The 23,382-nt window shown below is 50.1% G+C and overlaps 1 protein-coding gene across 3 annotated transcripts in view; it reads right to left on the minus strand.

Annotated features, from left to right (window-relative positions):
* Nucleotides 1–23,382, minus strand: part of spega (striated muscle enriched protein kinase a) — a 536,975-nt gene that overhangs the window by 368,421 nt on the left and 145,172 nt on the right. Inside the window, exon 2 of one of the 3 annotated variants that reach the window (XM_085986742.1) lies at nt 7,338–7,380. The exons of the other annotated variants lie outside the window; for them this stretch is intronic. Within the exon in view, the coding sequence (XP_085842868.1) occupies nt 7,338–7,380 (43 nt within the window). The remainder of the gene's footprint in view (nt 1–7,337; nt 7,381–23,382) is intronic. 3 annotated transcript variants of the gene reach the window in all.

Below are 23,382 nucleotides of genomic sequence, written 5' to 3' on the forward strand. Positions count from 1 at the left end.
TGTTAATTGTTCAATACAATACACATACTTAACACTGGCGACGAGTCGGTTCGAACCCTGCGGCAGTTATTCCACAGCGGCTTCGTCCAAAGACAGGACGTTGAAGAGAGGTTCCAATCCTCAACACCCCACTGAAAACTGAAGGGCAGCAGAAATCCTGACAGCTTCCAGCGACTGGAAGCGACAGGCATTAGGACCCTGAAGCCTCCATAACCTCATGGGTAAGCCAGAGCCCGGGAGGGCGCGAGCGGGTAAGCCAGAGCCCGGGAGGGAGCGAGCAAGAGCCGCCGAGCGGGTGAGCCAGAGGCCGGGAGCCGCTTCAAGCGGGAGGCGCTTAGCGGGCCAGCGATCGCACCGGTGATAAGGGCTGAGAACCGTTTCGGGCGGGCGGCGCACCAGCGATCGCACAGGAGATAAGAGCCGCAGTCGGGCTGAAAGTCAGCGACGAGAAGCGCAGGAAAACCGCCACTGAAGTGGGCGGGGAGAGCGAGAAGCGCGGGAAAGCCGCCATTTTTCGCGGGAAAACCGCTGGGGAAGAAGGCAGAAGCGGGAAAACCGCCATTTTGTGGGCGGAGGACGATGGCAAGAGCGGGAAGCCGCCATCTTTGATAACAAGTAAACAAAATAAAATCTGAGAAATTGCAAATCTACAATGCCTAAACACGGGAATATTAGCACCTTTGATAGTGACCTCGAAGATTGGGCCATATATGTTGAAAGAGTAAAAAATTATTGTAAGGCCAATAAAATTCGTGACCAAGATAAAGCTCTAACATTATTAAATTTAATGGGTGCGAAGACATACGGGCAATTGAAACACCTGTTATCACCAGATGAACCGGCGGATAAGACGTTCGATGAGATTGTTACTGTCCTGAAAGATCATCTAAACCCCACGCCGCTGATGCTAGCGGAACGATTTAAATTTTATGACAGAAGGCAGCTACAGCATGAAAGCAATGCTGATTATTTGCTGGAATTGCGTAAATTAGCGAAATATTGCCAGTTTGGAACGGGACTGACAGAGGCACTTCGAGACAAATTTGTGTGTGGTTTATTTAAACAGGATACACAAAAGCGACTGCTCGAGGAGAATGAGCTGACACTTGAGAAGGCGGTCACTATGGCAGCAGCACACGAAGCCGCAGCGAGAGGCACGGCAGTAATGCAGCTACGGTCACCGGAGCTCAGTGCACACAAATTGGGTGTGAGTTCTGGCAAATGTTATCGTTGTGGAAAGACAACGCATGATCAGAACCAGTGTTGGTTTAAAAACCAAGAATGTAGAACTTGTGGTAGGCTTGGACATATAGCTAGAGTATGCAGGTCAGGGAAGAAGACCAGCAACAAGAAGTCACCGCAAGGAAAATACGCAAAGGTACACAAGGTGACCGAACAGGAGTCCGATTCAGACGCTAGCAGTAATGAACTGGCTAGCTTAAGAGTACTCAACGCTGGTAAGGGTGCAGACCTCCAGACAATTTGGGTCACTCTTCAGATAGAAGGAGTCCAAGTAAAACTGGAATTGGACACTGGATCGGCATTGACGGTCATAAATAAGAAAGATTACGGAAAGTTATTCCAACATGTTCCCCTACAGGATACGGGGATTATATTGAAAACATACACGGGGCAAAGAGTGTACCCCATCGGGAAAATAGAGGTTGCAGTGGTCCACAAGGGCGAAGACAGTCAAATAATGGACTTATATGTGATATCTGAAGGAGGTTCTCCACTACTAGGACGGGAGTGGATTAGGAAAATGAATATGGACTGGCATTTCCTACAAACAATAACGAGTGAGAACTCGGTGAAGATAGTCGGCCCAGACTCTGGAACGGATGATGGTAAGCCCAACTCAGGTGCAAAAGACAAAGTTTCAGCACAGAATTCCACTGAGCAACAACAACATAGTTTAACTGTGGATTCTGAGTCTGGCAAGTCTACTGATGTGCCCATTTCTGAGGGACACCGGGCTCGAACTCAACTCCATTTCAAACTACAACAGCAATTAGAACAAATGCTTCGCCGTTGTGAGCAAGAGTTGAATGCAACGAAAGAGTTCTTTGATATAGAGTTGGAGAATCTGGAAAGACAACAGAAGCAGCTGATGGAGAAAATGGAGCAGGAGCACACAAAACATCTGATGTCAGAGGAGTTAACGGTCAGCCAACTCCTGCATATGCTGAAGGACAGGACTCTGAAATGGGAAAAACTTGAACACGAACTTCAATATTCAAAGGAAAGGGGTTCGGAGCTCTCAAAGGTTATTGGAAGAGCTGAGGTGGCAACACAGACTGAGATGACTGCAACAGAGCAGCCCTTGGATGCCAAAAGTATGCTGACTCACGTCAACGTAGAACAACAGACCGCTGAAACAGCTGCTCCGGTAGAGGGATTGAATAGTCCGATCAATCAATCTCCAAAAGAAGTTGAAGTAGTAAAATCTCAAATGAGGTCATTAGTAAACGACTTGCTGAAAGCCCAGAAAAAGCTGGATGAAGAGGTACGCATGAAGAAGTCTCTTCAGGAAAGATGTCTGGACTTGGAACAAAAGCTGGCTAACGCCCAGCTGGGTATGGAGGAAATAGAAGACCCTCTCGCTGGCCTAGATCAGGACGACACCGAATATTACTATGTCCTGTCCTGCCCAACTTGTAACTTCGACTCCCACCATACAGAAATCATGGAGGAGCACCGAAAGTCTACAGAACATCGGGAGAAGGTGGCTCTACTACAGAAAAAGGAGGGAGAGAAGGAGGAACTGCGCATGCAGCTGGCAGCTGACAGTGGAGCCCAGAGAGTCTCCAAGAAGCAGAAAAGGAAAAGTCGAAACAGAAGATGACCCATCTGAACCATTATTACCTCTACCAGATCACACACGTGGTCCCTCCGAACGGAGCCAATTCAGTTCGGAAGTTCAAACTGTTAAATCCATGGAAGGACTATTGAATGAGTCACTCCAGCAACGTGAACCGACTCCACCACAGAGATTGAATCTGTGAACTGTTTTCCGCAGAGACTGAATCTGTGATCTGTTTTGACATGAAGTTATCTATGTTATTCTGTTATGTAAACCTGAAGTTATATATGTATATATGTTATTACGTTATGTTAAATGGGGAGATGACTGTAAAGCTAGGAAGGGAGGAATGTTGTGTATGTAATATGTGTGCTATTTTGAACCTATGGACAGGACTGCACTACTTGTTGGGCGTAGTGATACGCAGTACCACTCCTGGCCATAGGGGTATAAATAGTACTGTGGGTACTGATCCCCCTCAGTTCCCGCCTGTGGGCATGAAGTAAAGACCTATGTATAGTCCCTACCTCCAACCAGTAAAGACCTGTTTGAGTTATACGTTTAAGTCTTTGTGTTAATTGTTCAATACAATACACATACTTAACAAGAGGGATGGGCTTCGATGGGAGAGTTAATGTACTAGAGGGATGGGCTTCGATGGGAGAGTTAATGTACAGGAGGGATGGGCTTCGATGGGAGAGTTAATGTACCAGAGGGATGGGCTTCGATGGGGGAGTTAATGTGCCAGAGGGATGGGCTTCGATGGGAGAGTTAATGTACCAGAGGGATGGGCTTCGATGGGAGAGTTAATGTACTAGAGGGATGGGCTTCGATGGGAGAGTTAATGTACCAGAGGGATGGGCTTCGATGGAGAGTTAATGTACCAGAGGGATGGGCTTCGATGGGAGAGTTAATGTACTAGAGGGATGGGTTTTGATGGGGGAGTTAATGTACCAGAGGGATGGGCTTCGATGGGGGAGTTAATGTACTAGAGGGATGGGCTTCGATGGAGAGTTAAGGTACTAGAGGGATGGGCTTCGATGGAGAGTTAATGCACCAGAGGGATGGGCTTCGATGGAAGAGTTAATGTACTAGAGGGATGGGCTTCGATGGGAGAGTTAATGTACTAGAGGGATGGGCTTCGATGGAGAGTTAATGTACCAGAGGGATGGGCTTCGATGGGAGAGTTAATGTGCTAGAGGGATGGGCTTCGATGGGAGAGTTAATGTGCTAGAGGGATGGGCTTCGATGGGAGAGTTAATGTACCAGAGGGATGGGCTTCGATGGGAGAGTTAATGTACCAGAGGGATGGGCTTCGATGGGAGAGTTAATGTACCAGAGGGATGGGCTTCGATGGAGAGTTAATGTACTAGAGGGATGGGCTTCGATGGAGAGTTAATGTACCAGAGGGATGGGCTTCGATGGAGAGTTAATGTACTAGAGGGATGGGCTTCGATGGAGAGTTAATGTACCAGAGGGATGTGATGCGCCATCAATTACTCAAAAGACTGAGGTTAAGCGAGTAACAACCAGGCTTTTATTAACTAAAGAATGAAGGTCTAGTCTCGAGTGGTCGACCCGTCCAGAATACTAAGGGACTGGGAGGTAGTCACTTATATACCTGGAATAGTGGGAGGAGTCAACCGAGGCATGTCCAGACCTGTACCTAGTGCAATACACATACACATACAGACAGGTATAACAGTGGTTTACCACAGGATGGGCTTCGATGGAGAGTTAATGTGCTAGAGGGATGGGCTTCGATGGGAGAGTTAATGTACGAGAGGGATGGGCTTCGATGGGAGAGTTAATGTACTAGAGGGATGGGCTTCGATGGGAGAGTTAATGTACCAGAGGGATGGGCTTCGATGGAGAGTTAATGTACTAGAAGGATGGGCTTCGATGGGTGAGTTAATGTACCAGAGGGATGGGCTTCGATGGGAGAGTTAATGTACCAGAGGGATGGGCTTTGATGGGAGAGTTAATGTACTAGAGGGATGGGCTTCGATGGGAGAGTTAATGTACTAGAGGGATGGGCTTCGATGGGAGAGTTAATGTACCAGAGGGATGGGCTTCGATGGAGAGTTAATGTACTAGAGGGATGGGCTTCGATGGGAGAGTTAATGTACCAGAGGGATGGGCTTCGATGGAGAGTTAATGTACCAGAGGGATGGGCTTCGATGGGAGAGTTAATGTACCAGAGGGATGGGCTTCGATGGGAGAGTTAATGTACTAGAGGGATGGTCTTCGATGGGAGAGTTAATGTACTAGAGGTATGGGCTTCGATGGGAGAGTTAATGTACCAGAGGGATGGGCTTCGATGGGAGAGTTAATGTACTGGAGGGATGGTCTTCGATGGGAGAGTTAATGTACTAGAGGTATGGGCTTCGATGGGAGAGTTAATGTACCAGAGGGATGGTCTTCGATGGGAGAGTTAATGTACTACAGGGATGGGCTTCGATGGAGAGTTAATGTACCAGAGGGATGGGCTTCGATGGAGAGTTAATGTACCAGAGGGATGGGCTTCGATGGGAGAGTTAATGTACTAGAGGGATGGTCTTCGATGGGAGAGTTAATGTACTTGAGGGATGGGCTTCGAGGGAGAGTTAATGTACTAGAGGGATGGGCTTCGATGGAGAGTTAATGTACTAGAGGGATATATCATTCTGTGATTTAATGGCCGTGTCAGCATCTGTGTACAGCCTTCAAAGCGGGTGCTGGGAGCAGAGCTTGTGCATCAATACCGAGCCCGGAGGGGCAGGTGCAGCAGCTGTGGCGCTCCCAGCATAAGCCCCGAGCCTCTGCTGCTGTTAGCGGAAGGCCCGCACTGACCTGGGATTCCACAGCTGGAGGTCTGCTCTGCTCCTTTATTGATGATCTCAGCGTCTGCGAGCCTGACGATTACAAAATAAAAAAACCTCTCCTGCAAAATTCCTCCGGGACTGCTGAGGCTGCAGCTCGCCACTTATAACCTGAACACATTCAGTCCTCTTCCAACAGCAGTTTCATTTTGAAGATTTTTCGTAATATATAGATATATACATCAACATATTACATATATAGAATGATAGAGCACAGGAGGAGGCCATTCGGCCCATCGTACCTATGCCAGCTCTTTGAAAGAGCGCCCCAATTAGCCCCACTCTCCCCCTGCTCTTTCCCCAGAGCCCTACTAATTTTTCCCCTTTTCAAGTGTTTATCCAAATCCCTTTTGAAAGTTACTATTGAATCTGCTCCCACCGCCCTTTCAAAGCAGCGCATTCCAGATCACAACAACTCGCTGCGTAAAAGATATTGGCCTAGAAATGCACAATTTTAATTTTATGCATATGCACATACACTGGCCTAGAAATGCGCCCCGTGCGATGGTGCAATGTGGCCGCCTGTTATACACAGCACCTGATATTCGGTTCCACTGCAGTCAATTGAACTGAATATCAGGGGGCGGCCGATCTGATAGAGCCCGTTCTGCTCCACCGCCCGAGACGGACGGGTTTCTAGGCCAGTGTATGTGTATATGCATAAAATTAAAATTGTCTTTTGACAGAACAAATTGTCAAGTCGAGGTGGCCGTGGATGAACTAGTTCCCTGCCGCCCGGCCTGCGCGACATTCTCCAGAAGGGCGAGTTTGGCCGTTGCCGTGCCTACACATACCTCAGCGTTGGAAGGATGGCTCTACGCGCAGTGGTTGGCGATCACCAGCCCGCTCTTCCTGGCGCACCACTCCGGGAAGTGGCTGCTCGCAGACCCCCACCCCCTTGGTGGCCATTTTGCGAGGGAAAGGCTCCCCTGCTGGTGGCATCGCGGTACGCGCAAGGCAAAACTTGGTCAAAAGCCTTGGAGCCGCGTTCCGTACCGTGAAGCATGGGAAGGAAAGACAGGCGAGGGAACCGTGGCAAGCATGGATATGGTGAATCATGCAATAGAATTATAGTGCACAGAAGGAGGCCATTCGGCCCATCGTGCCTGTGCCGGCTCTTTGAAAGAGCTCTCCAATCAGTCCCACTCTCCCCCGCTCTTTCCCCAGAGCTCTGCAAATTTCTCCTTTTCAAGTATTTATCCAATTCCCCTTTTGAAAGTTACTATTGAATCTGCTTCCACCGCCCTTTCAGGCAGCGCATTCCAGATCACAACAACTCGCCTTGTAAAAAAAAATTCTCCTCATCTCCCCTCTGGTACTTTTACCAATTACCTTAAAGCTGTGTCCCCTGGTTACATAAGAAAGAGCAGCAGGAGTTGGTTGCCGACCATCCTGCCAGTGGAAACAATTTCTTGTTAATTACTCTTATCAAAACCCTTCATAATTTTGAATCAGATTCAATAATTGGATAAATACTTGAAGGGGAAAAATTCACAGGGCTCTGGGGAAAGAGCAGGGGGGAGTGGGACTAATTGGAGAGCTCTTTCAAAGAGCTGGCACAGGCACGATGGGCCGAATGGCCTCCTCCTGCGCTGTAAGATTCTATATTTTCTTAAATTACATATAAGTGAATAAAGATAATGCGCGGAGAAGTGAAGTACAACCCAACGCACCATGAGTTAGTCGTCCGAACGTGCGAGTGGAGTGACCAGCTTTCTGCAAGGGAAGAAAAGTAGATTAGTGACAGCAGCAGATCAGGGAGCACTCCAGATAGACTCCAGATAGACTCCAGATAGACTCCAGATAGTGTTGCCAGGTCAGGAACAGGCTCAGACAGCGGGATACGCCGCCGGCTCCCTCTCTCTCACTCTTCACACAGGTACAATGGCTCGCAGATGACCCGCAAAACACGTTTGCCCATCAGTTGCTCCAGATTTCACCCTCGTGCCGCCTCCCTCCCCGCCCCCCACACCTTGTAGCGTTTCTACTTGTGCCCTTGAAGCTGGCTCCAACACACGCCGCAGTTGCTCGCGCGGAGTTCCGCCGCCTCGCTGGAGGCAAGTGTGAGTCACAGTTTTGTCGGAGTGGTCATCGAATGGCCTCAGGCCAACTCCGAGCGGTGTCAAGCTGCGGGTACTGGAGCCATGCTTGCCTCCGTCTCAAGAGCAGGGGGCTCGCCATATCGGATTCTGAACGCTTTGCACTCATCGCCCGCCAAGTCCCGGTTACTCAGAAGTCTCTCCGGAAGTTTCCATGACATAGCGGGCGTCGCAGCGCTTCCCCTCCCCTCCCCTCCTCACGCATCTGCATATCTGCGTAATAGGCGAGAAACGATTTACATGTCATATTGAAAAGTTGACATGAATCTTGACATTCATGTGGAAATGACTTATGAAATGATACTGGGCGGCCTGCTAGTGGCGCTGTCCAGGGAGAGTATAAATACTCGGACATGGGTCCAGCTTGCTCAGGGCATTCTTTAACAGGAACTAGTGAAGGACATAACTAGATCTCCATGTTGTAAAACAGTTGATTAAAGCCTTGTTTAATACTCAGACCAAGTGCCTAGTAGTTTTCTTACGTCAAAAGTCATCTTCAAAAATCACGTCACAGAGTGGGGCCAACGCAGATCAAGGTGGTCATTTGACCTTAAGAGTGTGATGTACTGACAGAGATCTGGGGAATGGTTGTCCGGGCAACTTGCGTTTGAGCTATAAGCGGGTCTTACACAGCTCACCACATCCGCCCTGATACAGTGAAGATCAAAACAACACCCGGCCTGAACCTTCCCCTATCTGACCTCTAACCGTGTCAGTGAAGGCGGACCTTCTCCTCGAACATCAGGGACTGGGGGGTCTTTCTCTGGTGGGACGCACCAGCCTCCTCCACTTAAGGGACTCAGAAGGGACTCAGTATCTAGGGGCATCACCCGCTCACTCAGACATAGCTTTCGTTAGCGATATAATTGGATCGTTAAATGTACGATAATCTCAATTATTCACGACACAACTACACGTTGCAATAGAATACAGAACACCCCCCATTACTGTGAATTCTGTAAGAATGACGTTCCCTTTATGATGAAACCCTGATTACTTCGAGTTTTACAGCAATGAAACAGGCCATTCAGCCCATCTAGTCCGTGCCGGTCTTTATGCTCCACATGAGCCCCCTCCCACCCCTCTTCATCTCACCCCATCACCATATCCTTCGATTCCTCTCTCTCTCATGTGTTTATCTAGCTTCCCCTTAAATGTATCTCTGCTATTCGCCTCAACCACTCCCTGTGGTAGCAAGTTCCACATTCTCACCACTCTCTGGGTAAAGAAGTTTCTCCTGAATTCCCTATTGGATTTATTAGTAACTATTTTATATTTATGGCCCCTAGTTCTGGTCTCGCCCACAAGTGGAAACATCTTCTCTACGTCTGCCCTATCGAACCCCTTCCTAATTTTAAAGATCTCGATCAGTTCACCCCTCGGCCTTCTCTTTTTCAGGGAAACGAGCCCCGGCCTGTTCTGTCCCTCCTGATAGTTGCAGGGAATGAAACAGATCTAGGATGCAATTGAATCGTTTCTTCAATTCGCTGAAGGCTGGTGAGAAGGTGGGTGCGGGTTTAAATCGAGTTTACCCGCATTTTCTGGACTTTGTTATTAATGTTCACAAACGGTCAACAAAACTGAGGCTCATGGAATAAGTGGGTCAGTGGAAGCTTGGATAAGGAATTGGCTTAAGGGCTGAAAACAGCGAGTTGTGGTAAATGGCTGTTTTTCAGACTGGAGGATGGTAGACAGTGGTGTTCCCCAAGGGTCAGTGCTGGGGCCACTGCTTTTTTTGATTATATATAAATGACCTGGATATTGGAATACAGAGTAGAATTTCTAAATTTGCCGATGACACCAAACTTGGGGGTGTGGCAAACAGTGAGGATGATACCAATCGACTGCAACAGGACATAGAAAGGCTAGCAGAATGGGCAGACAAGTGGCAGATGGAATTTAATTCAGAGAAGTGTGAGGTGATGCATTTTGGCAGAAGGAACAGAGAAAGACAATATACACTTAATGGCACAGTTTTAAAGAGTGTGCAGGGACAGAGGGACCTGTGAGTTAATGTGCGTAGGTCCCTGAAGGTGGCAGGACATATTGAGAGAGTGGTTAACAAAGCATATGGGATCTTGAGCTTCATGAATAGAGGTATTGAGTACAAAAGTAGAGAAGTTATGCTGAACCTTTATAAAGCGCTGGTTAGGCCACAACTGGAGTATTGCGTCCAGTTCTGGTCACCACGCTTTACGAAGGATGTGAAGGCCCTTGAGAGTGTGCAGAGGAGATTTACCAGAATGGTTCCGGGGATGGGGGATCTTAGCTACAAGGACAGGTTGGAGAAGCTGGATTTGTTTTCATTAGAGCAAAGGAGGTTGAGGGGTGATTTGATAGAGGTGAACAAGATTATGACGGGTTTGGATAGGCTAGACGGGGAAAGGCTGTTCCCACTAGTTGATGGTACAAGGACTAGGGGACACAGATTTAAGGTTTTGGGCAAGAGATACAGGGGGGATGTGAGGAAAAACTTTTTTACGCAGCGAGTGGTGAGGACCTGGAACTCGCTGCTGACGGAAGTGGTGGAAGCGGAGACACTCAGGGGGAAAAATTGAGTTGCGCCCCCTTTGGGGGCACTAACTTCGCCAGCGCCCTGAAAAAATTAGCGCCCCCGCAGCCGAAATTCATCAGTAGTGCCCCAAGAGGGAAGCAGGGTGCTATTGGAAGTGCCCCGCCTCCCTCTTGGGGCGCTGCGAGGGAATATTGCGGCACATCGCGCAGCGGTACTGCAGGCCTACCTCTCCTTATTAAAGGGGAGGGGCCTTGCACAGCGCCACCCGGGGCCCAGCTGAGCCACCAGGGATTGGAGTGCCGGCACTCCGCGGTGGGGGGGGGGTGGGCTTCAGAGGAAGCCGGGGACGGCAGAGAGGGCAGGTACTGGCAGGTGGCCCGCAACAAAAATGACCGCCCGGCACCTTCCCTTCAATTAGCGCCGACCCGGTCGCAGGTACGCCCCCCTGACCCTGTCGGACATAGCGTCCGGCAGTAAATCAGGGGGCGCTACCCAAGATCGCAGCCGGGGCACGAGCGAGGCGCTGCACACGACGATGATGTCATCGCTGGCAGCGCAGCGCCACGGGACACTAACGGTTACCACCACCGCTAACCTCCCGCTGAATTTCGCGGGAAGCGTTGGCGGCGCTGCGCCCGGGCGCTAGTTGCTTTGCGCCATGTTAGCGCCCTCTTAGGCACTTGAGGGAAATAAACTTGCAGGGCTACGGGGATAGAGCGGGGGGAATGGGACTGACTGGATTGCTCTACAGAGAGCCGGCATGGACTCGATGGGCAGAATGGCCTCCTTCTGTGCCATTATGATTCTATGACGGTGGAACACACCTGAGGAAAAATACTGGCAGCACACAACAGGCATAGCAGTGTCTGAAAAGGCAGCTAAATGTGTTGGGTCGAGACGACACTGACTAAGTGACCCGCTGTGTATTTCCAGCACTTTCTGTTTTTATTTCAGAATTGCAGCATTCTCACTTTTTCTTTCTGTCCCTTTTTATGCAGATTTGCAAAACAGACTGTGCAATTCTGATAGGAACATACATGGGAACAGGAGTAGGCCATTCAGCCCATCGAGCCTGCTCCACCATTCAATCAGATCGTGGCTGACACAGTGAAAGTCCTCATACAGTGAACTTCATTTCTTAAAAATTCAGTCCTGGGATGAGGGCGTCGCTGGCAAAGCCAGCATTTATTGCCCATCCCTAGTAGCCCCTTGAGAAGGTGGCGGTGAGCTGCCTTCTTGAACCGCTGCAGTCTGTGTGCTGAGTAGTTTCATACAACAACAATTTGTATTAGGCACTTGAGGGAAATAAACTTGCAGGGCTACGGGGATAGAGCGGGGGGAATGGGACTGACTGGATTGCTCTACAGAGAGCCGGCATGGACTCGATGGGCAGAATGGCCTCCTTCTGTGCCTTTAACGGCACTTCACAGGAGCGTTGTAAAAGAAAATCTGACACCGAGCCACATAAGGGGATATTAGGACAGGTGACCAAAAGCTTGGTCAAAGAGGAGCGTCTTAAAGGAGGAGAGAGAGGTAGGGAGGCGGAGAGGTTTGGGGAGGGAATTCCAGAGCCTAGGGCCCAGGCAGCTGAAGGCACGGCCACCAATGGTGGAGTGATTATAATCAGGGATGCTCAAGAGGCCAGAATTAGAGGAGCGCAGAGATCTCGGAGTGTTGTAGGGCTGGAGGAGGTTACAGAGATAGGGAAGTGGGCGAGGCCATGAAGGGATTTGAAAACAAGGATGAGAGTTTTAAAATCGAGGCGTTGCTTAACCAGGAGCCAATGTAGGCCAGCGAGTACAGCGGGTGATGCATGAACAGTGTGGTTCAGCCTCAAACAGTTGCCAGAGGGAGAGGGACGAAGTCGCTGGCGAGGGAACAGAGTTTGTTGCGGGGATCGTAGTCAATGGCTTGCTGGGCCACTTCAGAGGACAATTAAGGGTCAATCACTTTGGTGTGGGGACTGGAGTCCCATATAGGCCCAGACCGGGTAAGGACGGCAGGTTTCCTTCTCTAAAGGACATCAGTGAACCAGTTGGGTTTTTACGACCATCAGACAGCTTCATGGTCACTTTTATTGATACCAGCTTTTTACTAGCCCAGTAACTTAACCAGTACACTACCATACCTTCTCTACTGGTTATGGCACTGGTCCAGCAAACCAAAGGTGATAAGAAAGAATTGCATTTCTGTAGTACCTTTCATGACCTCAAGACATCCCAAAACACTTTATTGCCAATGAAATACTATTTGAAGTGCAGTCACTGTTGTAATGTAGGAAACGCAGCAGCCAATTTGCGCACAGCAAGCTCCCACAAACAGCAATGTGATAATGACCAGATCATCTGTTTTTACTGATGTGGGCTGAGAGATAACTATTGTATAGGACACCGGGGATGACTCTCTTGCTCTTCTTCGATATCGTGCCGTGGGATCTTTTACGTCCCCGAGAGGGCAGACGGGGCCTCGGTTTAACGTCTCATCCGAAAGACGGCACCTCCGGCAGTGCAGCACTCCCTCAGTATTGGCACTGGGAGTGTCAGCCTAGACTTTGTGCTCAAGTCTGAGGAGTGGGACTCTGAACCCACGACCTTGACTCGGAGGTGAGAGCGCTGCCCACTGAGCCACGGCCGACATGGGTTCAAACTTCACCCGGGCAACTTATGAAACTGAATTCCATAAATCTGGTGATTTGTTGTAATAACTCAATTGGCTCACTAATATCCTTCAGGGAAGGGAGCTTGCTGTCGCCCCCGGTCTGGCCTACACGTGACTCAAGCTGCTTTTTCATGCCCTCTGAAGTCAGCTGTAATAAACAACCTGGATATCGCAATCTGCCGAAGCCCTGGGGCCAATATTGATCCCTCAGTCAACATCACTGAAACAGATGATCAGGTTATTATCACATTGCTGTTTGTGGGAGCTTACTGTGCGCAAATTTCCTTCCACGTTTCCTACATTACAACAGTGACGACACTTCAAATAGTACTTAATTGGCTGTAAAGTTCGGGAAAGGCGCTATAGAAATGCAAGTTCTATCTTTCTCGGGGAAACTGGGGATGGGCAATAAATGCGGCCTAGTCAGCTCCACCCACAACCCCAGGGCAAACAGTCAATCCAGTGGTACACTGCGCTGGGTACAATTCCAGGGACACGCGTCACAGACCCTCGCGCTCCACTTGCACAACAGCCCGGCACTCATCTCCTCGCTGGATTTCAAGTCCCACGCCCAATTCCACCGCCCGCTGTTGACCTGCTTTAGCGAATAAACAGACGCCAGCGAGTTAACAGGAACTTTTGCCTCACATGGGTTACTAATGGAAAGCAGCTGAAACTGAGGGGGTTCCCACCCTGTCACAGGTGGGACGAGGGAGGGGAAACCATTTCCACATTATCTGTTGGCACTGAATCAAAGCCTGGCTTGTGTTGAACACTGGCAACTTCATGGAAACAGACAATAGGCCGGATATCAAAGCAGTTTCCAGAGCCGGGCCACTTACACATCCTATATTAGCTCCTTATGAAATACAGAAGGTATTAGGAGCACAGTTGTTATGTTAGTGGTATAATAGAGTAAAATTCCCACTACACTGTCCCATCAAACACTCCCAGGGCAGGTACAGCACGGGTTAGATACAGAGTAAAGCTCCCTCTACACTGTCCCATCAAACACTCCCAGGGCAGGTACAGCACGGGTTAGATACAGAGTAAAGCTCCCTCTACACTGTCCCATCAAACAATCCCAGGGCAGGTACAGCACGGGTTAGACACCTTTTAAAAATTTGTTCCTGGGATGTGGGCGTCGCTGGCAAGGCCAGCATTTATTGCCCATCCCTAATTGCCCTTGAGAAGGTGGTGGTGAGCCGCCTTCTTGAACCGCTGCAGTCCGTGTGGTGAAGGTGCTCCCATGTTGCTGTCAGGGAGGGAGTTCCAGAATTTTTACCCAGCAACGATGAAGGAACAGCAAAATATTTCCAAGTGAGCATGATGTGTAACATGGACGGGAACTTGGAGGTGGTGGTGCTCCCATGCACCTGCTGCCCTTGTCCTTCTAGGTGGTAGAGGTCGCGGGTTAGGGAGGTGCTGCCGAAGAAGCCTTGGTGAATTGCTGCAGTGCATCTTGTAGATGGTACACACTGCAGCCACGGTGCGCCGGTGATGGAGGGAGTGAATGTTTAAGGTGGTGAATGGGGTACCAATCCAGCAGATGCTTTGTCATGGATGGTGTCGAGCTTCTTGAGTGTTGTTAGAGCTGCACTCACCCAGGCAAGTGGAGAGTATTCCATCGCACTCCTGACTTGTGCCTTGTAGATGATGGTAAGGCTTTGGGGAGTCAGGAGGTGAGACATTCGCCGCAGAATACCCAGCCTCTGACCTGCGCTTGTTGCCACAGTATTTATGTGGCTGGTCCAGTTAAGTCTCTGGTCAATGGTGACCCCAGGAAATTGATGGTGGGGAATTCGGCGATGGTAATGCCATTGAATGTCAAGAAGCTGTGCTTAGACTCTCGCTTGTTGGAGATAGTCATTGATGAAGTAGTTGAAGACGGTTGGGCCTAGGACACTGCCCTGAGGAACTCCTGCAGCAATCTCCTGGGGCTGAGTTGTTTGACCTCCAACAACCACAACCATCTTCCTTTGTGCTAGGTATGACTCTAGCCAGTGGAGAGTTTTCCCTTTGACTCCCATTGACTTCAGTAGTGAGTAAAAATCCGTCTACACTGTCCCATCAAACACCCCAGGGCAGGTACAGCACATGTTAGATTCAAAGTAAAGCTCCCGCTACACTGTCCCGTCAAACAGTCCCAGGACAGGTATAGCATGGGTTAGATACAGAGGAAAGCTCCCTCTACACTGTCCCAGCAAACACTCCCAGGGCAGGTACAGCCCGGGTTAGATACAGAGTAAAGCTCCCTCTACACTGTCCCATCAAACACTCCCAGGGCAGGTACAGCACAGGTCAGATACAGAATAAAGCTCCCTCTACACTGTTCCATCAAACACTCCCATGGCAGGTATAGCACGGGTTAGATACAGAGTAAAGCTCCCTCTGCACTGTCCCATCAAACACTCCCAGGGCAGGTACAGCACGTGTTAGATACAGGCTAACGCTCCCACTACACTGTCCCATCAAACACTCCCAGGGCAGGTACAGCACGTGTTAGATACAGAGTAAAGCTCCCTCTACACTGTCCCATCAAGCACTCCCAGGATAGGTACAGCACGGGTTAGATACAGAGTAAAGCTCCCTCTACACTGTCCCATCAAGCACTCCCAGGATAGGTACAGCACGGGTTAGATACAGAGTAAAGCTCCCTCTACACTGTCTCATCAAACACTCCCAGGGCAGGTACAGCACGGGTTAGATACAGAATAACGCTCCCTCTACACTGTCCCATCAAACACTCCCAGAGCGCTAACCCCAAATATTGGGGCGGTGCGTTCTGCAGCTTGTGCTGAAGACTTATGCTCCAGAACTAGCCGTGCCTCTAGCCAAGCTGTTCCAGTACAGCTACAACACTGGCATCTCTCCAGCAATGTGGAAAACTGCCCAGGTATGTCCTGTCCACAAAAAGTAGGACAAATCCATTACCGCCCCATTAGTCTACTCTCAATCATCAGCAAAGTGATGGAAGGTGTCATCGAAAGTGCTATCAAGCGGCACTTACTCACCAATAACCTGCTTCCCAGTTTGGGTTCTGCCAAGACCACTCAGCTCCCGACCTCATTACAGCCTTGGTCCAAACATGGACAAAGAAGCTGAATTCCAGAGGTGAGGTGAGAGTGACTGCCTTTGACATCAAGGCAGCATTTGACTGAGTGTGGCATCAAGGAGCCCTAGTAAAACTGAAGTCAATGGGAATCAGGGGGGAAAACGCTCCACTGGCTACAGTCATACCTCGCACAAAGGAAGATGGTTGTGGTGGTTGAAGGTCAATCATCACAGCCCCAGAACATCGCAGCAGGAGTTCCTCAGGGCAGTGTCCTCGGCCCAACCATCTTCAGCTGCTTCATCAATGACCTTCCCTCCAACATAAGGTCAGAAATGGGGATGTTCGCTGATGACTGCAGTGTTCAGCGCCATTCACAACTCCTCAGATATTGAAGCAGCCCATGCCCGCATGCAACAAGACCTGGACGACGTTCAGGCTTGGGCTGATAAGTGGCAGGTAACATTCGCGCCACACAAGTGCCTGGCAATGACTAGCTACAACAAGCAAGAGTTTAACCACCTCCCCTGGACATTCAACGGCATTACCATCGCCGAATCCCCCACCATCAACATCCTGGGGGTCACCATTGACCAGAAACTCAACTGGACCAGCCACATAAATACTGTGGCAACAAAAGCAGGTCAGAGGTTGGGTATTCTGCGGCGAGTGTCTCACCTCCTGACTCCCCAAAACCTTTCCACCATCTACAAGACACAAGTCAGGAGTGTGATGGAATACTCTCCACTTGCCTGGATGAGTGCAGCTCCAACAACACTCAAGAAGCTCGACACCATCCAGGACAAAGCAGCCCGCTTGATTGGCACCCCATCCACCACCTTAAACATTCACTCCCTCCACCACCGGCGTACCGTGGCTGCAGTGTGTACCATCTACAAGATGCACTGCAGCAACTCGCCAAGGCTTCTTCGGCAGCACCTCCCAAACCCGTGACCTCTTCCACCAAGAAGGACAAGGGCAGCAGGCGCATGGGAACACCACCACCTCCAAGTTCCCCTCCAAGTCACACACCATCCTGACTTGGAAGTATATCGCCGATCCTTCATCGTCACTGAGTCAAAATCCTCGAACTCCCTACCTAACAGTACTGTGAGAGTACCTTCACCACACGGACTGCAGCGGTTCAAGGCGGCTCACCACCACCTTCTCGAGGGCAACTAGGGATGGGCAATAAATGCTGGCCTTGCCAGCGATGCCCACATCCCATAAAAACGAATTTTTAAAAAAGGAGTGCCGGGCTGCCAGATCGCGGCACGGACCCCGCGTTGAAAGACGCAATGGGCCATGACAAGCAATTCGTCTGATTTTTTTCCCCCCCACCCGCCACCTCCCCTTTAGTTAGCTCCCCGCGAGCCTCCTGCCGCTCCGTTCCCGCCCCATAAATCGGTTGCTGTCTTCGCCCGGCGCAGATTCAGGGGGCGCGGGCGAAAACGGGGCGCTGCGCGTGGCCATGATGTCATCATCGCTTGCGCAGCGGAGCGGGGCGCTACCGGTTACCGCTGCCGCTAAACTCCCGCCGAATTTAGCGGGAGTCGTTAGCAGTGCCGCGCCCGGGGCGCTAACAAGAGGCACAGATGCACTGAATTTCTAGCCCTTACAGCCAACAGCAGAGCACTTTCCAGCCAAACAGTTTGGGGCTAAATTTGAACCCATGTCCTAGAGTTCAAGTCTAATCCATTGCGCCAATCAATGTTACAGAGGGAGTGAGGGAGGGAGGGAGAGAAGATGGGGGTGTGCAGAGAGGAGGGGCGTTGCTCAGGAGCCTCGCTGTATCTGGAGCTGGTTTACTGAATTCACTGACAATTCGCCAAACACACAGAGATCAGCAAGATTAAAACCCCAGCGCACTCTCCATCCGTTCACCCGACTCTACAGCCCCAGTGAAAGAGCCTCATCTTCACCAGGTGGTGAGCTGACCCCAAAACAAAGCCCCAAGGCTTCGCTGAATGGACCGCACAGTTGGGGCATAATAGGGGCTGATTTTGCCAAGGAGGGAGTACAGTGAAGATTCACCAGGCTGATACCTGGGATGGCAGGAATGACGTATGAGGAGAGATTGGGTCGATTGGGCTTATACTCGCTGGAGTTTAGAAGAATGAGAGGGGATCTCATTGAAACTTATAAAATTCTAACAGGACTAGACAGACTAGATGCAGGAAGGATGTTCCCGATGGCGGGGGAGTCCAGAACCAGGGGTCACAGTCTAAGGATAAGGGGTAAGCCATTTAGGACAGAGATGAGGAGGAATTTCTTCACCCAGAGAGTGGTGAACCTGTGGAATTCTCTGCCACACAAGGCAGTTGAGGCTAATTCATTAAATATATTCAAGAAGGAGTTGGATATATTTCTTAAGGCTAAAGGGATCAAGGGATATAGGGAGAAGGCAGGGACCGGGTACTGAGTTTGGATGATCAGCCATGATCTCATTGAATGGCGGAACAGGCTCGAGGGGCCGAATGGCCTACTCCTGCTCCTATCTTCTATGTGTCTATGTTTCTATGTTTAGATCGCTCTGCCCATTCGTCACACAGGCCTGTAATGGACAGAAAGTGCTGTGTGCACAGAGCTGGGAGAAACTACTAAACAGAGTGGCGATGGGAATTAGGAGAGAGTGGGAATTCGGTGCAGAGGGAGAAGGTGCTAAGTACTTTAAACCAAGGGGCAACAGTAAATATAAAAATAATCAGAGTAATTAATTGGATCGAAAGGGATATTTTTAAGCAAAACAATAGGACAGCTGAGACCCATTGCCTGCGATTCCTGGGCCACGTGGGAACTCCAGGGCATTTCATGTGTCCTGGATAACCACGTGTGCAGGAAGTGCCTCCAGTTCAAGCTAAATTCAGGGTTTCTGAGCTTGTGGAACAGGTGGAGTCACTGCAGGACATACGGGAAGCTGAGAATTTTCTGGAGCGCACGTTCCAGGAGGTGGTCACCCAGCAGGTTCTGAGAGTTCAGAAGGATAGTAAGTGGATGGGCATCCAGTATAGTAGGAAGAGGCAGGCAGTGCAGGAATCCTCTGGGAGTGTGGCACTCCCAAACCAGTTTTCAAAGCTGAGTACCGACTGAGTACTGAGGGTGACGACACCTTGGGGGAGTGCAGTCTAAGATGGGTTTGGAGTGCGTGTATGTAAATGCAAGGCGTGTGGTCAATAAGGCTGCAGGCACAAGTCGCCACATGGGTCTGTGATATAGGGGCAATAACAGAGACCTGGCTCAAAGAAGGGGAGGATTGGGAACTTAATATTCCTGACTACAAGGTATTCAACAACAACAACGTGTATTTATATGGCGCCTTTAACGTAGTAAAATGTCCCAAGGCGCTGCACAGGTGTATTTTAAGACAAAAAAATTGACACCGATCCACATAAGGATAAATTAGGGCAGGTGACCAAAAGCTTGGTCAAAGAGGTAGGTTTTAAGGTGTGTCTTAAAGGAGGAAAGAGAGGTTGCGAGACGGAGAGGTTTAAGCAGAGCTCAGGGCCCAGGCAACAGAAGGCACGGCCACCAAAGGTTGAACGATTATAATCAGGGATGCTCAAGAGGGCAGAATTAGAGGAGCGCAGATATCTCGGGGATGGGGGGGGGGTTGTAGGGCTGGAGGAGGTTACAGAGATAGGGAGGGGGCAAGGCCATGGAGGGATTTGAAAACAAGGATGAGAATTTTGAAATCAAGGCGCTGCTTAACTGGAAGCCAATGTAGGTTAGTGAGCACAGGGGGTGATGGGTGAACGGGACTATTCAGAAAATATAGGGAAGGAAAAAAAGGATGGGGTGGCAGTATTGATCAAAGAAATTATTATAGCACTGGAGAGGGATGATGTGGTTGAGGGGCTGAGGACAGAATCTATTTGGTAAAGTTAAGGAAGAATAGAGGAGCGATTACACTGTTTGGTGTATATTATAGACCACCAAATAGTGAGTAGAAGAGAGAGAAGCAAATCTTCAGACAAATTACAGAAAGATGCAAGAACTTTAGAGTAGGATAATTGATGCCCCCCCCCCATTATCACTAATATAGACTGGGAACATAACAGGGTAAAGGGCAAAGAGAGGGAGGGATTCCTGAAATGTATACAAGAGAACTTTCTTGATCAGTAGATTTCCAGCCCATTGAGGAAGGAAGCAGTGCTGGATATAGTTCTGGGGAATGAAGTGGGGCACATTCTGTTGGGAGAATATTTGGGGGAACAGTGATCATTACTATCATCAGGTTTAGAATAGTTATGGAAAAGGACATGGTACAATCAAGCATAAAAATACTTAACTGGAGGAGGGCTAACTTCAGTGAATTGAACAGGCCCAGGTGGATTGGAATCACAAATTGGTAGGCAAAACAGTAATTGAGGCCTTCAATGAGGAGATGGTTTGGGTACAAAGTAGACACATTCCCATGAGGGGGAAAAGAAGGGCATTCAAAGCTAGAGCTCCCTGGATGACTGAAGATATAGGGGTAAAAATTTAGCACCCCGAAAAAGTTAGCGCCCCCCGCGGCCGATTTTCCCAGGTAGCGCCCCGAGAGGGAGGAGGGGCGCTACTGGAAGCGCCCCACGTCCCTCTTGGGCCACTGCGAGCCAATATCGCGGCGCTATGTGCCGCGGCACTGCAGGCCTTCCTCCCCTTATTAAAGGGGAGGGGCCCGGCGCCCAGCTGGGCCACCAGGGACCGGGAGTGCCAGCAAACGAGCCCGGCACTCAAGAGGAGTGCCAGGCTCATGGAGAGCAGACGGCACCCCGCGGGGGGGGGGGGGGGGAGGGGCTTCACGGGGGGCAGGTGCTGGCAGGCGGCCAGCAACAAAAATGGCCGCCCGCCACCTCCTATTTAACTAGCGCCACCCCGGCCGCAGGTAGGCCCCCCTGACCCTGGCGGACACAGCGTCCGGCGGTAAGTCGGGGGGCGCCACCCAATATTACAGCGGGGCGCTGCGCACGGTGATGATGTAATCACCAGCGCCGCCGCTAACCTCCCGCTGAATTTCTTCAAGTCTTTCACGGTGATAGGATAAGTTGAGAAGGCTGTTAAAAAGCAAATGGGATCCTTGGCTTAATTAACAGAGGCATAGAGTACAAAAGCAAGGCAGTTATGCTAAACCTTTATAAGTCACTGGTTAGGCCTCAGCTGGAGTGTTGTGTTCAATTCTGGGCACCACACTTTAGGAAGGATGTCAAGGCCTTGGAGAGGGTGTGGAGGAGATTTACTGGAATGGTGCCAGGGATGCGGGACTTCAGTTATGCGGAGAGACTGGAGAAGCTGGGATTGTTCTCCTTAGAGCAGAGAAGGTTAAGGGGAGATTTAATAGAGGTGGTCAAAATCATGAAGAGTTTTGATAAAGTAAATGGGGGAGAAACTGTTTCCAGTGGTCGGTAACCAGAGGACACAGATTTAAGGTGACGGGAAAAAGAACCAGAGGGGAGATGAGGAAACATTTTTTTTACGCAATGAGTTCTTGTGATCTGGAACGCGCTGCCTGGAAGGGCGGTGGAAGCAGATTCAATCATAACTTTCAAAAGGGAATTGGATAAATACTTGAAGGAAAAAATTTGCAGGGCTGTGGGGAAAGAGCAGGGGGGAGTGGGACTAATTGGAGAGCTCTTTCAAACAGCCGGCACAGGCACGATGGGCCGAATGGCCTCTTGCTGTGCGGTACTATTCTACGATTTGCCTCACACACATATGTAATAAAAGAAAAATCATTTCCCATCTAATTATGCCCACATTAAATAAAAGGAAAAAAAATAATTTAACAGCAAGCAGACTCATTTCATTTCACTTCACCCACAAGACGACATGGATGATTCACTCCTGTGCACGCTGCCCATTTCCTTACGCTTTCTTCCACACTTCCCGCTCATCCAGATTTGGATGGCAGAGTCTAGCTTTTCTGAATTTTTTGACAAATGTAAACCGGGCATTAAATAAGTCAGTTTTCATCTTCAATCTGTGTCACATTTAAAACTGCCCCCACCCCCACCCCCCATGGTGTCACATTTAACACTGTCCCCCCCCATGGTGTCACATATAGCACTGCCCCCACCCCATGGTGTCACATTTAACACTGCCCCCACCCCATGGTGTCACATTTAACACTGCCCCCACCCCATGGTGTCACATTTAACACTGCCCCCACCCCATGGTGTCACATTTAACACTGTCCCCCCCCCATGGTGTCACATTTAACACTGCCCCCACCCCATAGTGTCACATTTAACACGGCCCCCACCTCTTGGTGTCACATTTAACACTGCCCCCCCCCTCGTGGTGTCACATTTAACACTGCCCCCCCATGGTGTCACATTTAACACTGCCCCCCCATGGTGTCACATTTAACACTGTCCCCCCCATCGTGTCACATTTAACACTGCTCCCCCCCTTGTGGTGTCACATTTAACACTGTTCCCCCCCACCCCCATGGTGTCACATTTAACACTGTCCTGCCCCCGTCTGTGGAGGCGGCAACTGTTAAAACCTCGATAGATTTTCATCAGTAGCAAAACAAACATTGGAACTTGAGCCATGAGCCCACCCCCTCCATCCAATCCCAAACCCGCCCCCACCATCACCTAACCCCACCCCACCAGCTTCCACCTCCACCTAACCCCCACCCCCCCAGCCCTACTCCCCTGCACCGGCCAACCTGTCTAGTTTTCAACTAAGCCAGTGGGCGTGCAGGGCACTACCCGCTCTCGGGCCACAGGTCAAGCTTCCATCCATCCATCGGACCGGGGGTGACTTTGGTGAAGGAACACAATCAGGATTTCGTCAATCCAGGAAGTCAAAGGGAGGAACACGCGCTGCGAGGACCACAGGCTACAGGGCAGTACGCAAACCGAGGTGGCCCATACCCAGGTGGACAGTGGGGTAGAGTCTGACCGGCCGGTTGAGGCTCATACGAGAGAAAACAGAAAGAAAAGAATGTAATTGGAGTGAGCGGAGGAGGGAATGGGATTACTCAGCAAAGTGTTAACACATTAATGGGCAAAGCTTTCAATCCCTGTTTAACCAGCTTCCTTCAGCCCTGCCTCATTTATTCCGGGGATGTGAATATTCAATTACTTTTTATTGGTAGGCTACAGGAGAGTTCATTACCGAGACAAGTGGACCGTTACAGCTCAGTCAGGCTCCCTGTGTAACCTGAGTATAAAGGACACAGGTCAATAAACATAGGTCTTGCTTCATACACTGGCTGATCCAGTTACAAACCTACCCCTCCCTGACAAACAAGGGCACAGAGGGGGTGGAGGGGCAAGGAGGGGGTGGAGGGCCAAGGAGCGGGTGGAGGGGCAAGGAGCGGGTGGAGGGGCAAGGAGGGGCAAGGAGCGGGTGGAGGGGCAAGGAGGGGCAAGGAGCGGGTGGAGGGGCAAGGAGCGGGTGGA

This window comes from Somniosus microcephalus, chromosome 4 (assembly GCF_052327205.1).
Source record: "Somniosus microcephalus isolate GS21.2 chromosome 4, FLI_Smic_1.0, whole genome shotgun sequence".
Classification (NCBI taxonomy): Eukaryota; Metazoa; Chordata; class Chondrichthyes; order Squaliformes; family Somniosidae; genus Somniosus; species Somniosus microcephalus.